The sequence below is a fragment of the Malurus melanocephalus genome, unplaced genomic scaffold (assembly GCF_030028575.1).
Source record: "Malurus melanocephalus ecotype Western Australia unplaced genomic scaffold, MMel_1.1 scaffold_364, whole genome shotgun sequence".
Classification (NCBI taxonomy): Eukaryota; Metazoa; Chordata; class Aves; order Passeriformes; family Maluridae; genus Malurus; species Malurus melanocephalus.
This window is the reverse complement of record NW_026623596.1, coordinates 152,366-168,681: the sequence shown is the minus strand read 5'-3', so window position 1 is coordinate 168,681 and position 16,316 is coordinate 152,366. Positions and strand designations below refer to the sequence as shown.

Genomic DNA, 16,316 nt, shown 5'->3' with positions numbered 1-16,316 from the left:
TACTTTGAGCCTTCCAGACGTTTCAAACTGATTAACAAAAAAATGCCATTTCCTTCTCTTACTTTATGTGACTCTTCTATTAAGAAACAGCTTTAACTTTTGTTTCTCTGTCAGGAGAATGTAAGTTTAGAGAAAAACACTAGAAAAATATTTGAGTAAATGAATAAATAATTTTAGATTCTAGTATCAGGTTCTRTTTTAGAGCTTGAAAACAAATGAAATTAACCCATTAGTACAGAAAAGTAAATCAGTAGTGATGGATGAAGAACTGAAATTATAACAACAATATACATTGTGATTTAAGTATTGAACTGGGTGCATGTGTTCACTGGATGTGAGCAGGTTACTCATACTCTTCCTGAGAAGAAGGTCTTATCTTTCTGTATTTTTTTAGCTTTTWATGATGAGAGTAATCCAGAATTCAGGAGACTGAATTGCTGGCTGAACAGAGAATCCTGAAATGCATGGTACAATTCCTAGGGGAGGARCAGCAGTCACACAGCTCAGATACCATAACCAAACTCCTGCTGAACAGATTATTCTGGCAAGTGGGCAATTTAATGGTCTTAAGCTCTGCAATGCCAGAAAATCTTGAACTGTAAAGCCTGCTAGAGGTTATAGATAAGTCATGTCTGGCTGTAGGGAGATAGGCACAATATACCACTGGACTTGGAAAGTGCAGCCTGGTAAACACAAGGAAAATCACTTGCCAATAAAGCAAATCTTCCTTTTCCTGGTTCAGGTAAGGGAAAAGGTGAAAACCCGGTTAACTGAAACGCAGTGCTTCTGGCAGAATAAAATGTGCAAATAAGCTCTGAGCATGTGAGTCCTACTCAGTGAAATCTAGAGATCCCTTTGAACCTTCGTGACTGTGACTGTGTGCTCTTACCTGATGTGCTTCTTGTCACGGAGAACATTTCTGCAACAAAAATGKTTTTTCTGTCTTAGGGAACTAGCTCACTTTATACATGTGATACAATGCAAGTTAAGCATTTCATATTGTAAACAATGTTGCAAGTGATGCTGATGCTGTATTATCAATTATGAATTAGATTATTATGAATCTTTAAATTTTTGCTAATCATAATTCAAATACAGCACACGTCACTTAAAATTAGTAACTGTATACCCCTTTACAACTGGGGGCTGTTTACATCTAAAATTATTGGACTTTGACTGAGCCAAGGTAGAGCTTAATCAACATAGATCATCTGAAAATAAAGCTGTGACTCATAACCTTGAATAGAAGCAGGGCTTTTTAATTAAACACACTAAAAAAATACAAAGGATAGAAAATCACTGAATCTGGCCACCATTAACTTCATACTTGATCTCTGGATGACCGAGTCRGTAGCTCAGTTTTTATGGCTTACAAGTTTGAAATCCAAGAACATTCTTACATCACAATGTGAAACATGACACTGGGTAAGGAATATGTTAGAGGTATGCATGATCTTGGATATGTTGGATGTTAGGCACAAGAGGAAAAAAAGTATTTGACTAATTACTTATCTTGAACTATTTACCTAAAATCAAGTCCCAGTGGTCTGCTTTTCCTATGTTATGCTAAACACAAGATATTTTTCTCTGATTAGTTTGGAAATAAGACGGTGAAACTGTCTGGACTGTATACATGTGCAAAGATATCTTGCTATCATTTACGCTAAAGAATTTTCCTCTCTTAACTCATCATTTTGTATTGAAATACAGTAGCTGAAAATAGCAATGCACTTCATTTTAGTTTGTTTCCTTAAAATGAGTTGGTACACCAAGATGGAATTAGCAGCAGCAACAATAGTCTGAGAGTTGGGAGGAAAAGATTACACATCTATTAGAAATGGGATTTAGTGACACACATTTGTGTGCCTTGGACAACAGCAAGGTTACTCACTGCAATAAATAGGAGTGCCTCCTGGACAAAACTGTCACAGTCTTGCACTCCTTACTCTTTGCAAACAACTGCAGAAGTCTGAATGACAATTGGGAGATTTTTACTTTATGAGCTTTGAGTACAGGAGCTTGAAACTGTCCATGCTCCATATTCCTTAATTGTTGTGTATGCATCTTTGAAAGTTCAGTTTAAATACGAGCTCCATGATTGGAAGAAATAAAGAATATGTATTTAGGAGTCGTTGTGTGAATAAAGGAGAGAGAACTTGAGTGAGAAAGAAGAACTTGGTCTTGAGTTATGAGCATTCTGAGAGCATCCCCATTAAACAATATGGAAAGATTATGCACCAGGAGATGATTGAATTGAGCAGCATCAGCTCAAAAAGAAATCAAAAGGAGAAATTCTAAACTGGTATTTTGTTGGTCTGCTGTGTGCCTTCCCATTTTCATGTAGCTGTAAATATTAAAACCATGGCTCCAGCTGGTCATCCATTTCCTTAATGTTTTGATAGATTGTGTTGTCCATTTTGTAGCTTATTTATTCACTGGGTAAATTGAGTGTAAATGTTGTAAGACACARTGCAACTTCTTTCTTTGCAGTAGTTCTTTCATTAAGTAATGAGTGAGTCAGCACGTAATGAGGATTGAGACCTGTTTTGTCCATTTACTGTGTGAGAGTCAGAATTGTCCTCTTCTWTCAACCTGAAGCTCTTGTGATTTGCTTTTTTAATAAACAGTGAAAACGTTAATAGAGGTTAGCTGTTTTCAAGTAAATTAAGTCTTTTCTGTACCTGGTTTCAGAGTTTAATTATATACTTTAATGTTCCCATTGAGATACAATGGGAAATGACTGGTTTCAAAATAAAGAACAAAAAAAATGTATTTATGGTTGCAAGGAGCATTTCTGGCTTGTAAATCAGCATAATAAAATACAAAAAAGCAGACTTTTTTAGAGTATTTGAATTTTACATATATTTTTACCAAATTTATTTTAAAGTACCATAGCTAGAGAATACTAGATCATAGAGAATATTTTGCTGTGTCTAGTTCATAGATACAAGGTTCCTGACTTTCAATTTTCACAATCATAAATGARCCTTGTAATGCTACAAATATGAAAACTTTTCAAAGTACAAAAACCCACGTACAGCCATGAATTATGTAYTTTTTTCATGCTCAGTCTCTTTTTTTTTCCCCTAGGAATAGATTTCTTGAAATAGACTGCATCTCTTACCATGCATTCTAATTGGCTTTCTGGAGTCACAAATCAGATTATGGAAGGAATAGTTTTTGTCTGAGGTGCAGATTATTKTGGGTTACAGTCCAAGTTCTCTGTGGCACTGTTAGTAGTCCACTATTGGAGTRCAGCATGCACTATGGCTTATTTTGTAAACTGTGGTTAGAATGCATAGCTTAAAACTGAATTGCAAAATAAACTATAAACRTGTTCATTTTCTCATCCATTTCATAGCAAAAACATAATAGTCTATTTAAAAATGTTCCCATTTAGTTTTTGAAATTTGAAGAATTAATGAAAGAAAATTTGCTTGAAAATCTCATGTTATATTAGATCAGGAAGGAAAAAAGCATCAGCAAATAAAATCTTTAACTTTATATCATTGAGTGCTTGAAAACTCATCCTATTTACACACACCTTTAAGAAAATAATAGTGTGGCATATTTGGAGGCTTAATCTGAGTTCTAAAACTTTCAGATTTTTTAGTATTTTCTTCTTTGTAGTATTTTTTTTTAGTATTTTAGTATTTTCTTCTAATGCAGAATTTAGTTGTAACTGCAGACTACTTCTGTGGTATGTAGAGTCATCACAATATTTTTTTCCTAAGCAACAATTATCTTGTATAAAAGTTTAATTTGATAGCTACATAAAGAACCCAGYTTTCCTACTGAAAAGAAAAAGTGGAGGGACACACACATACATATACAGGACAACTTTTAGCCATAGTCATTATATATTACATTTCTTTATATTGTTCTGTTTCCTTTTTTAATTTTGCTTTTACTGCTTTTTCATTTCACTTGTTGCATTTGTTTCTTATTAGACAGGAAATTATGGCAGRTAAAGAATATTTAAATATTTATATAGACATTTTTATATTGACACATATTTATATAGACATTTGGAATTATTATATTAGGAATATGATATGAAGATAATAATAGGAAAAAATGTCTGCACTTCGAAATTCAGAAAGAAAACAGAAGAGTAACTAGTGCTTTTTTTATATCTTCAGTGGATATTGCGCTCAGAACTTGGCAAAGCGTTTTTACTACCTTAGGGAATACTTCCTCACAGATTTGTTTGGAGAGTTTCTGGCAGGTATACAAAAAATAAAAGTAAAGTTCATGTCATTTACCCAAGAATTGAGTTTAAAATACGCCTTGACAAAAYGCTATTTGCTGCTGCGGTACTGCAATGCACGTTGTATGTAATGTAAAGAAAGGCAAGGGAAAAATTCCACACCTCCTAGCAAAGATATTTTCTCTCTTTCAAGCATTGACATCACTTGACAGATAACAACAGGATTCAGGATCAGTGCAGTGGAAACTAAGCACGCAACAGAAACATAGGATTGATTTTTCTTCACCATGCTCTTCTAGAATATGAATAAGTATACATTATTGTATAYGCAAGATAGATCTGTATTTGTATTACATTTTATTTTCTTTGTGGCAGGTGCATTGCCTTTTGAAAAAGCGAGTAAAGGCAGTGTGAGTTTGGCTCCAGCAGACTTCAAGCCAGGGCTGCCCATGTCCTCACGGCTGGGCTGTAGTGCCTGAAGGCAGTGCTCAAACATGATACCTTTGGCTCTCTGCCTCATTGTAAGAAAACATAAAAGAAGAGGCAATCTTTTGATGGCTGTGCTGGGCCATAGCTTCCTTTTTTTTTTTTTTTTTTTTTTTTTTTTTTTTTTTTTTTTTTTTTTTTTTTTTTTTTTTGTGAAATGAGATGTAGTAATGCATCTCTAACATCAGCTCAGCTATCATGTTGACAGCATATGGAACTACTGAAAAAGCAGATTAGGATTTATCTGAAGAAATTTCTGTACATCTGGTTTTTTTGTGAGTAATGACAAAATGAGGTGTTACTTTTGCTATGATTCTGAGCCTTCCCGCTTGCTTTGTTAGAAGAAAACAAACTTTTTTGCTGTCAAAATATGTAAACCATACACTGTTTATGCACTTATATTTCCCATAATTATATTTTAGTATCTGTGACTAATAGCTACAAGTGAAACTACAGATGTGGAAAAGTTTGGGGCAGCCAGAGGTGCTTTGATGCATGCCTGACACATTTAGAATGTAGATGCTCAGTGTATGGCTATTGCCATCCATTACTGTAATACGCRTACTTCAGACATAAGGTTCAAATTATGGGGTAAGAGAAGAATGCTAAAAGTGAGGATTTTTTTCMCTGAAGCTCATTTAGTCTAAACAGATGGTTGGTTTAAGCAGATGAAATAATGGAGAAGAGATAACAAAGTGAGAAAATTTCACCTAAGGTTGCTGTCAGTCAGTAGTACAGAAGTTTTATATCTTTAATCCCTCTGAAATATTCTGTACAGGCTTTGAAGAGTCAATCATTCACAGATCAGTAGCAATTTAAAAATATGTTTACATGTTGAGTTTGTAATTTAGGAGGAGAAACATAATGCTTTGGTTTTTGTTCGCTATATGGTAAACATTTTTCTGGAAAACATTTTGCTGTTCTACTTTGTTCTGAACGCTGTTATTTTAGTGTGTCAGGAAGCAGGGATTTTTTAGTAACTCCAGGCAGTACCTTGATCAAAGTAGCAAAGTAGCTGTGCAGAAATCTCAGTACCTCATGAGTCTTTGTGAATGAACATTTCTTCATTCTTAAAGTGCTGACATTGAGATTAGTTATATTTCTTTCACAAGAAATGGAGGAAAAGGAGTTCTGGAGCTTGAGTCTGATTTGAGGCCATTTCTTTATAATTAGTTAATAAGTTATTTTGGAGCTGTCTTGGGTTGATGTTGTGCCAGTCCTGTATTCCTATAATCCTTCAAATCCAACCCAGAAGAGGCAGGGACAGTGCRGGCAGTTTAAAAACCGGGGCTGCCACACAGCCGAGGGCTTTTTAGACCTCAGCTCCGTGTTGCAGGAGTCCTTGCTCACACTGCRTGCAGGGGAGTTACATGTTGCCGTTTAGCTAGCTCGGGTTTGTTTTTTCCCTGGACTGCCACCCCCTTTTCCGACTCATGTGATTTTTCTTCTGAAGCAATTTGGTGGCCGGCAGGGACAAACCGCACTGSTCCGTCTTATCCCGGACTCCAGAAGAAGCCAAGCCAGCAACAGAAAAGCACACTAAGCCCTCTGTTACACGCACAGTGAGGACTGCCACCAGGTTGCCACTGGTGCCAGAGCGGTCATGTGAACCTTTTTTTCTTTTGTTTCTTTTTCCCTGAGGATGGGAGCTGCCATCTTTTCTCCCCACCACTGGCTGAGTGGTTTGTGGGGGGAGGGGGCAGCATGTGTTCCTGAGTTTTTAAATATCTAACAGTTGCTTTTTATCCGTGTCCTGTGGGCATTGTGTTTTGTTAATAAACTACTTTTTTCTCTTCACTTTTGCCTGAACATCTATTTCATATTGKTGGAAAAAAAATTATCAAATTTTTCACTTCAGAGGAAACATTTACTCTGTAGCACTTTTCTCTGAAAATATTGTCCCAAACTGAGACAGAAACATCAAATAAAATATCACCAAGTAAATTTGATGYCCTGATCAAATTTTGCCAAATCTTCATGTAGCCAAAAGCACAGGACAAAAGCATAGGCAGGAAGACCTGTGACTAGGGATTTAGTTTCCTTTGAGATTCATGAATGGGGTCACATTTCCCACCCAATTTCTTCTCAATCTTTGTGAGGCTTTCTSAAATACTATTTTTTAGAGGAAAATTGATGATACCTTAACTAATGAAATGGTTTCAATGGGGTGTCTCAGACATTTACTGAGATAAGGCCTAACATCTCYCTATACAAATGAAAGTGGTGTTATATTTTCACTGTGTTAGCAGTGTTTTCCAGYCTATCCATATAATAGGAAATCCAGTAGGGCATAAATCAAATTTTAAGTAGTTAGATTTGTACTTTCTATTTCTATGTAATTAAAAAAAATAAAAGTTCTCAGGTTTTCCTTCCCCCATCTTTCTTCATTTTCTTCTCTTTCTCCCTCTTTTTTAACTTTATCTTTTCTTAAGAAGGTTTTCCCCATTGCAGCAGTAACCTCTGAGTACAGTCATTGGCTGCAGGTGAACATACTTCATGTGATGRCTTAGGTCTCTTTCCTACTAGTCTTGATAGTTGAGTGGCTAAGGATGAGAAAAATTATATATTTACTCTGCAATTACAGGAATTATATGGTTTACTGTCTGAGTACTATTCTGCACCATGGTAATTATGAKATTAAATAGCTGAGTGTCATCATAGAAGGAACACAAGTCATTACTACAGTCTGCATATGATAACTCTTAAACATAATTGCTATGTAATCTTCAGGTGATTGAATTATCATTCAGACTCTGCTGCCAGCAGTTATGCGTAAAAAGCCCCTGCTTAATCAAAGATTACTGATGTCTCTTTTTTAAATTGAATTATTTTCAAAACATGGAAATTCAGGGACAGATTCTGGAAAAGTGTGGTCCTTTTACTGATCTTTGTCAAGTGTGAAATATAAATTGTCTACAAAGAATGAGAACACCTATGCAACAGTAACAATGACATAGGAACCAAAGGACTACTTGTCTTATGGGCATCCTGTGAATCCACAAAACCACATGGTCCTGATCAGTTCTGGGTCAGATTCCTGACTATTAAAGTAACTATTGCAGATGTCTTGAAGTGGYACCAACTCACCTTAGGGAAAGGGGATACACCCCATCCAGGAGTTTCCGTAACTGTCAGAAAATACATTTCAGAAACTTTTTGGAAGACAATCTTGTACATTGTGTGTGGAGTCATATTTTTATGATGTATATTTGGTWTGAAGGTTACCCTCAATATCAGTTTTCATTCATTTATAACACTTGTGTCAGGTAGYTGTATGTAGATTCAAAAGAGTAGGAGCTTTATAGTAAACTTGCTTTACATAGAAGTATGACTTTTGTGATTAAAATGTGACTTTCAAGCTGATGTTTCATGCTGAGGTATGATAAAAAGATTACATATTTTTCTAAAAGCCATATACAAAACTCTCAAGAATGAATTTCTCAAATATCTTGACAGCTTATAAGGCAAGCAAAAGCAACAAGATGATATAATCTTCATTACAGTGTTTTTCTAACCATTTTCTTTGTTTCTTAAAAAAAAAAAATATCATTTCAGAAGTAATGGATTTACTTGAGTCATGATAACCCCTCTTCTGAAATGCCATGTTATTGCTGCTGAATGCTTCTGCATCTATGCCTGAGTGAATATGTTCTCTTTCATGCTGATAACTTCTAAATGGATTTATTGCCCCACAAATACCATGTATATCATTTTGATATTTAATTTTGAACTGATTCTCATGCCTRGAATTTGTCATTTGATGGAACCAGATCAACTGAGAGTTTTAGCTGCACTCAATACAAATTGATTATTGAAATTTGCATTTTAAAATGGGTTTTATAAAGAAATGTGATATTTCTAATATATATTCTGCATTCTGAAAAAAAAGAGATATATATTAATAATTATTATATTATTAGTCCATTTGTAAGTCTCATGTTTTACATTCTGAATAAATTTCTTCAGAATTTAGCTGGCATAAAAATTAAGGGGTTCACTGTTTATGATTTCTTATCATCAAGTCTTGTCAGGTTTAGGAAGACTTGGCCATGCAAATTCAGATTGAAATATAGGCAGCTAGGCATACTATGCATAGTATTTTAATGGAGTTTTGAAACAGTCTTCTGTGTTAATTACTCCCAAGAAATGTGTTTGTCTCTCTGTTTTTGTGAAGGGATGAAAGATTTAAATTAATTCCCACCATAATAGCAAAAACAAGTTAGGAATTTTAAAAAGTTCCAAGCAATCAGTGAAGAGCAGACCAGAGAAGAAGGCAAAAATCAGATGTGGTTGGAGAATATATGATAATATGCCATCCTTCTTTGCAGTCAGAGCGTAAATAAATATGGTATGTCAATAAGTATAAATGCTTTTGAAGAATATGGATGGATTCTTTCCTTTTAAAAATAATTTTCTTATTAATKCCTTCTTGATAATTTTATTTAATAACTATTCAAATTGTTAATTGTCAACAGTAAGGATTAAATGCTTATATAAAAATAGTAGCTAAGGCACAGGTGAATTGATTWTTAACAGTTTACAAAGGGGATTTAGACAAATCTGTAAATTTTTAGAGACAAATATCTGTTTGAAATCTTTTACAGAACTCAGCTTAAGTTACGAGATTCTAAATTTAGCAGAAATGCAACTGTTGAACAAAATCCCCTTCTACAGCTATTTTTCGTGTGAATCTAGCAACCAGAAAATTGCAGAAAATTGGTGTGCATTCATTAGAGATTAAGTGATGAAAATAAGACAGCATGAAATTTTAGTGTTATTATGCAATAGTGTTAGTAGTGTTATTATGCAATATTTATATGCATATTGTATTGACTTTCAGTGATTGCACCCCTCAGTTTTCTTCACATATTTTGAATAAAACCAAACATGAAATAAAAACTAATTCAAATGATAGAATTTCAATTTTCTTAAAATTTGTTGGCATCACAACTCACCCACCATTTCTGAAATAGATGAAGCTTATGTCTGTGTTTTACATAAAGTCTAGAATTGCCAGGCTGATTGCCACGTTTTACTATTTACAGTTCTTACTGGAACCTAGTGAATTTTCAACAAGTATCAAATGAATTATTAATGACCGTCAGAAGTTTATCTCTGAGTTATTATTAGGAAAATGTAAATGGCAGCAACTATGAGAGAAACTGAAGGTTATTGAGTATAGTTGTTGCATTTGTCCTCCCAAATCTGGTTTGTTTACTTTTTTCTGCATTCTGTGGATTAAATTGATGTTCTGCCTGGTTCCTACTTTTATAGTATTAACTTATGGTCAAGAGAAAATGTATTTACAATGCATATCACACCTGCATATTTGCTATTCTGTTCAGGTACAATCTGTATGTGGCATGTCTGTTTTTCCAGTGGCCACAGGAATTTATAATCTCTCATCAATTATGTTATTTGCTTTTTCCTTTAGGGGCTGATGTTATCAATTTTGATGGCCATGTAGTTTTACCATACAGATTCAGGAACAAGAAAATGAAAACACTGAAAGATGTCATCTCTCTGAAATTTAAGACCTCTGAAAGCGAAGGTGTAATCTTCCACGGAGAAGGACAGCAAGGAGACTATATCACCCTGGAACTAAAGAAAGCCAAACTTGTTCTAAATTTAAATTTAGGTATGTTTAGATTGTTTCATTTTGTGGTAGTTTTAAGCTCTCCCACAAAAATTTTCGGTCAAACATTTCATCCTCTTTCCCACAGTAATATGATAAGTCATATAATTTAATCAGCTAATTTGTTGAAAATCTTGTCAATTCCCTTTCTGCATGGGGTGTGTGTGTGTTTTGATCCATTCTCTCCTTTTTTATTCCGTGTGAGATGCTCTGGAAAGAAGATCATACAGAAAAGCAGGATCAGCAATATATTGTCATCACCACAAACAAAGAAAAAAAAAATAACCAAGCTTGCTAGAATTATATTTGACATCAGCTATGGCTTTGTGTGAGAGAAAGACACCGTCATCACTTCTGGAGGAAATAAAGGTCACCCTTAGGAACTTTGCAAAAAACAAAAGAAGTATCAGTCTAGGAAGCTRCAGGCTACATGAAATTGGAGTTCAGCAGCCTTTCTAGAGTCCAAGTAGGATTAAGAAAGGAAAAGAGATTGTTTTATCAGGCAATCTTATGATCAAATCCTGTATATATTACTCTAGTTCCAGCATCCATTTGCCCTCCAAGTAGAGGACAACAGGCTCATGAGTGATTGGATTTATAAAGTACATTTATTAGGAAAAAAACCCCACATTTATCTGATTTCAAGTATTTTCTCCCTTCAAACAAAAGAATTCTAGAGAAAGATTTCATGCAACTTCCTTTAATTCCCTTACAGACATGTGAAGAGTAAATTATTGCATTTATTATTTACACTGAATAGTACTTATTTCSACTAGCATTTTCTCCTGCTCTTTTCCTAATTAACAAGAACAGATGAGGAGGAGGAAAGCACACCTTCCTATAGCAGTTATCTATTTTTAACAATTTTAATTGCAGTAGTAACCCTTTTGTTTCCAGTCTCTCTGTATCCTTCAGCACAGACTGTGTTTATAAGRTATTATAACTTCCATATTGAGTTTGATGAGGATGTTCTTAAATCACAAGGCTGAAAAATGGGATTAAGCCCTGGGACACACACTCAATAAACAGAAGGAATGCTTTATTGTATTATTCTTCCTCTGCYGAGAGTATTGTCTTTGCATGAGACAGTAGAAAAGGATGCTCACCTTGCCTGGTGAGATTTACTGACTTAGTTTCAAACACCAGGGAGTAGGCRAAGGATGGGGAGACAGAAGTGGATTTAGATTTCACTTTGCACTGCATTTGACTTTGTGTTGAAGAAACTGAGGCTCAATGACATGCATGCACTTTTTTTTTTGTTTGTTTTTTTAAAAACCAACAGGACCTTTGGCCTTCAGCATAAAGGCAGTATGGTCATTTGTAGGGAAGTAATGATTAAGTAATCCTTAAACCAAGGAAGTGTGATTTGCCAGAATATGTTTCCAGCATGCACAAACCTTAATGCCTGAGTTACAGGCATTCTTGAGGGTAGGAAATTCTCAGCCTCAGAAATGYTTTAGGTTCTCATGTATTCAGAACATGGAAGACTGCAATGAGTTATTGAGCAGTGCAGCAATTTTTTACACTCACTGCTGAATTAGTCATTTGCTGCTCCAGTTGAGATCCATACTATCAACCTTTGCTGGCTTAGCTGTGTCAGTCAGATGGCAATGAGATGTGATCTCTGACTAGCACAGCTGCACTGGCACAAACCCCCTGATAACACAGCAGAGAATTGCAAAACTGTGCTCTTGCTAGTAGTTTGACTTCCAGAATAGGAAGATTGCTGTAGGAGAAGAGAGCCGTAATAGCAGAAGATGTTTTTTGATGCTGTAATCTCATTYCACACTGAGCCTTTTCCTCTCTGCTTGTTGGTGTGGTGATACTGGATGAGGCCACAATCTCAGAGTGAAAAGACTTTTTGTTGCCAAAGACTGTTATCAGTCCCCATGTCTTCCTCAGCAGTCATAAATCAGTACAGTTCCAATACAGCTCAGGACCTGGCCCAGAGGTGGMAGCTTTTCTTTTCTGTACTGTAGGATTAAAAGCAATTTTACAACTGGAAGTTGATATTGCTTCTCTGGTTCATCTCCAAATGACTGCTATTATGATTTTTTTTACATATATTTATATAGTTCAGTGATCAGATGCTTGCTGTATTTGATCTAGCTATTTGTTTTTATGACAACAACTCTCCACTGGGCAGAGCTCACTGCAGACTGACTCCTCCATATTGCATGTCCGGTATGATTCAGATGAAACATTGACAAAGAAAGAGGACAAATGTTTGCCTAACTGGTATGAGGTGAGAAATGCTATTGCTTCTGTTCTCAGGCAGCAACCAGCTTGGCTCTATTTTTGGCCACACATCTGTGACAACAGGCAGCCTCTTGGATGATCACCACTGGCATTCCATCATCATAGAGCGCCAYGGGAGGAACATCAATCTCACCCTCGACAGACACGTGCAGCACTTCAGAACCAATGGAGAATTTGATTACCTGGACCTGGACTATGAGGTAGACAGTGAAACTTCCTTCTTTTCAAATTGGGTTTTCAAAGATCAGTCCAATAAGAAAGATAATTTGTTTCACTACTTTTTCATGTTTGTTTTGATTATTTATTCCCTTACATTTCCTGAAATCTTCCTTCCAACGGTGTTCTCTCTTAAGTGTAAATTATGTTTCTCTTAATTAGCCTAYCAAGTCCCATCTGGTATAAAAATCATCTCAGCCCTTTGTTTTAAAGAGAGATCTGTGTTATTTAGCAAGCTAGGCATGCACGGTTTCAAAAATCTCTAAAAGCAGATGSTCTAAGCAGGAACTATATTAGAAAAACTATGGTGCAACGTGTTATTCCACTCAGGTGATAATTTTGCACTTGAATCAGAAAGCCTTAATTTGTGATGCTGGTATTTATTTTTAGCAAAGGAAGCAGATTAGAACCTTTTCATTCATACAGATCTTGATCTGTCCTGATTTAGGTAGGTAGATACTGCCTTATGGTATCAGTAGCATCTTTTTAGAAAGAAGCAATGGAGAGTTAGGAAAGTTATAAGAAAACTTGTTTAATCAGTCAGGTTGACGCACACAAGTTTTGGTAGTAATTAAATGTGGATTTGTTGTTTGATCACACTAAAGCTTCAGCTATTATGAACTTGTTCAGCTCCTCTCATCTGTTACATGAAGTTCATGACRTTGGTTATTGAAATCTTTGAATAATATTTCTTACACTCTTTACTGTTTCTAATGAGAATGTATGTGATYGTTTGTGCCAAATATGTAATTTCCTTCCTTACAACTTTTTAAGATGTAGGAGCAAATATAAATGATGGAAAAAAAAAAAAATGAATTGTGTATTGATATTTTTACATTTTTTGATCAAGAATATATGAATGTTTGAAAAAGGACTCATGATTGTAAATACTTCTGAGTCAAATGTTTGATTATATTCCAACAAATCTTTATGAATACATTGCTTGCAGTTCTAATGAGAAAATAACAAGCAAATTTGCCCATACTTCTATTACTTACTGAGTGCTGAAGACCTGAACTGAGCTACTTAAAACTCACATAAATAGATTTTATTAAAAACTTTCAAGTGAGTGAACTACAGAAAAAATTAGGGTGAATGTCATAAGCCAAGGTTTTGCAATTTGTTCATACACACACATATACACGTATATATGTAACATATTTACATAACAAACACATTGCACACAGTAAGTGTATCCCTTGTAAGAGCTGAATTCAGTGCATTCACCTTCCCATCCTGCATTGAGTGACCTCACTGGTAGCTCTCAAAGATACATGTCAACGTCCATATACTGGATTCCCTTGTGTTTAATTGAACTTATTTGAGTGTGTGTGTGGATACATTTCTGTGGTTCATACAAACTCAAGAGCCTTCTTCTCCTTCCTTTTGTCTCTGTTATCTCACTGACTTTGGAGTTAGATATCACAGACTAAATTTAAGGCCTTTGTGATTAGCAGGGCATAAAGGTAAAAAAATCAAAACAGTTTTTTCATAAACAAAATAGTTTCTGGATTAATCTCTTTAAGAAAAGTTAGGTAAACAAAAAAAGAAGAACAAACATTAGTTCTGACTGCATTTTCAAGATCAAAAAATAGTCCAGTAAATTGCTCTTAACTCACTGTCATTGTATGGGTTTCTTTGCTTTTTCTTCTTTTCTTCAAAATTCTTTCTTGTCCATTTACTTTAATCCAAACATGACTGTAACATGCATAAAATGTTTCACACCCATGAAAATATTAGTTGCATTATCCATGTTAAGTGCTGTATCTTGTCTAAAGTCAAGTCTTGTGAATTTACAATACCTGAGGATGTGTCCACCAGACTTTTACAAAGTTGGTGTGTGTAATTTATAAAGGTTTCAGGTTTCATCTGTATCACTTTAGTTCTTTGTATATGCCAAGTGGAAGCCTCCTCTTTGGGATAAAATTTGATRTCTTTCATGCTTTTAAAATGGAAAATGTCAGCCTAGAGCTCTGTTTTCCTGCTGTTTGTAATAACAAGTGGAATTAACAATTAATAATTTTTAAAAGCTTCGTTCTGCCAAATCTCAGCAGCAGACTACAAATAGATATTTTTTCTGAGCATTTGTGGGACCAGAAAGCAAGATGCCATTATGATTTATGCCATCRTCTAATGGATATAATCACCTAACAAATTGCAGGGACTAATCTCTTGAGCCCCTTATTCTTGGCTTTTGGGCTGCAATATATTCATGAAAACATATAACATTATTCATTTCCAATMATTTCCATAAAGATCATGGTGTGGTAGAGACCTGCATAATCTCTGTGGAGTGACAGAGAAAGACTTCATAAGAGATGAACACTTTTAGTTTGTAAATATTTGAGTTTCTAACTTTTATAGCACTAGAGATTCTGGACAACCCAGAATCAATTGCCCAGGGTAATGAAATTCAGCTGTAAGACAAAAACAACTCCTATCTGAATTTGATTACAGAGTCTTTGCAGTGACTGTCTTCATCTTTTCTGAGGAGATGATTTGACCAGCATAATCAACGGCTAACTCCTCATTGATTATAACTACATGAAAAAAGCACTTTCTTTGCAGAGAAAAGTCCTTCTGTCTAATAGAGAATTGCATCTTTAACTATGTGGTTCTGCAAATTCTTCTGGATGAAGTAAATATATAAGCATTAAGGCAGAATAACGTGCCCTATTGGAGCCCACCACTGCTGTGCTGTAGTCTGAGCTCTGGCACATGGTTGTAGCTGAGTGAATGATTTGAAACAGATTTTCTGGCTAATTTCATGTCTATTTTTATTTAGAAGAGTTCTGTGATGGAAATGTATTCCAATGTCTTTGTTTGAAGTGCTTRTTTTCCAGTAGCAATCAGAAGAGCAGTTCACCTGTGAATAACTGTGATATGTTGTCTGTTCACTGCTTGGACAATTGGAATAATACTTGGGTTTGGCTACCATAAATATTTGAAATTATTTACAATTATTTTTCTGCTTTTGCAGTATTTATTTTGATACATCCATCTTTTTTTTCTGTAAGCAGTGTTGCCACTTTCCTTTTTTTTTTTTTTTTTTTTTTTTTTTTTTTTTTTTTTTTTTTTTTTTTTTATTTTTTTTTTTTTTTTTTTTTTTTTTTTTTTTTTTTCTGCCATGGTGGAGTGTTCAAAGAAAGCAAATACATCAACAGCAAAATTGTTTAAAAGTCTTTGCCTTCCAGTAACTATCTACCATTTTCTGTTTCATTTGAAGATAACCTTTGGAGGCATGCCTTTTTCTGGCAAGCCAAGTTCTAACAGCAGGAAAAATTTCAAAGGCTGCATGGAGAGCATCAACTACAATGGCAATAATATCACTGACCTTGCCAAGAGGAAGAAATTGGAACCTTCAAATGTGGTAAGAGCATAATTTCATGGTAATCTACACTTCTGCTTCTCCTTCTAAAGAAGTCCAGGAGGTTTTCGAGGGTGTGTAGCTGATATTCTTGTGATATACTGGAATAATATAAAACAAAAAACAGATTTTACCAAAAACCC

The 16,316-nt window shown here is 34.9% G+C and overlaps 1 protein-coding gene across 1 annotated transcript in view; it reads left to right on the top strand.

The window, feature by feature from the left end:
* The window catches only part of LOC130580825 (contactin-associated protein-like 2), a 616,928-nt gene that overhangs the window by 473,938 nt on the left and 126,674 nt on the right, over positions 1 to 16,316 (top strand). The window contains exons 5-7 of the mRNA XM_057378578.1: positions 10,131 to 10,334; positions 12,606 to 12,790; positions 16,033 to 16,176. Coding sequence (XP_057234561.1) covers positions 10,131 to 10,334; positions 12,606 to 12,790; positions 16,033 to 16,176 — 533 coding nt within the window. The remainder of the gene's footprint in view (positions 1 to 10,130; positions 10,335 to 12,605; positions 12,791 to 16,032; positions 16,177 to 16,316) is intronic.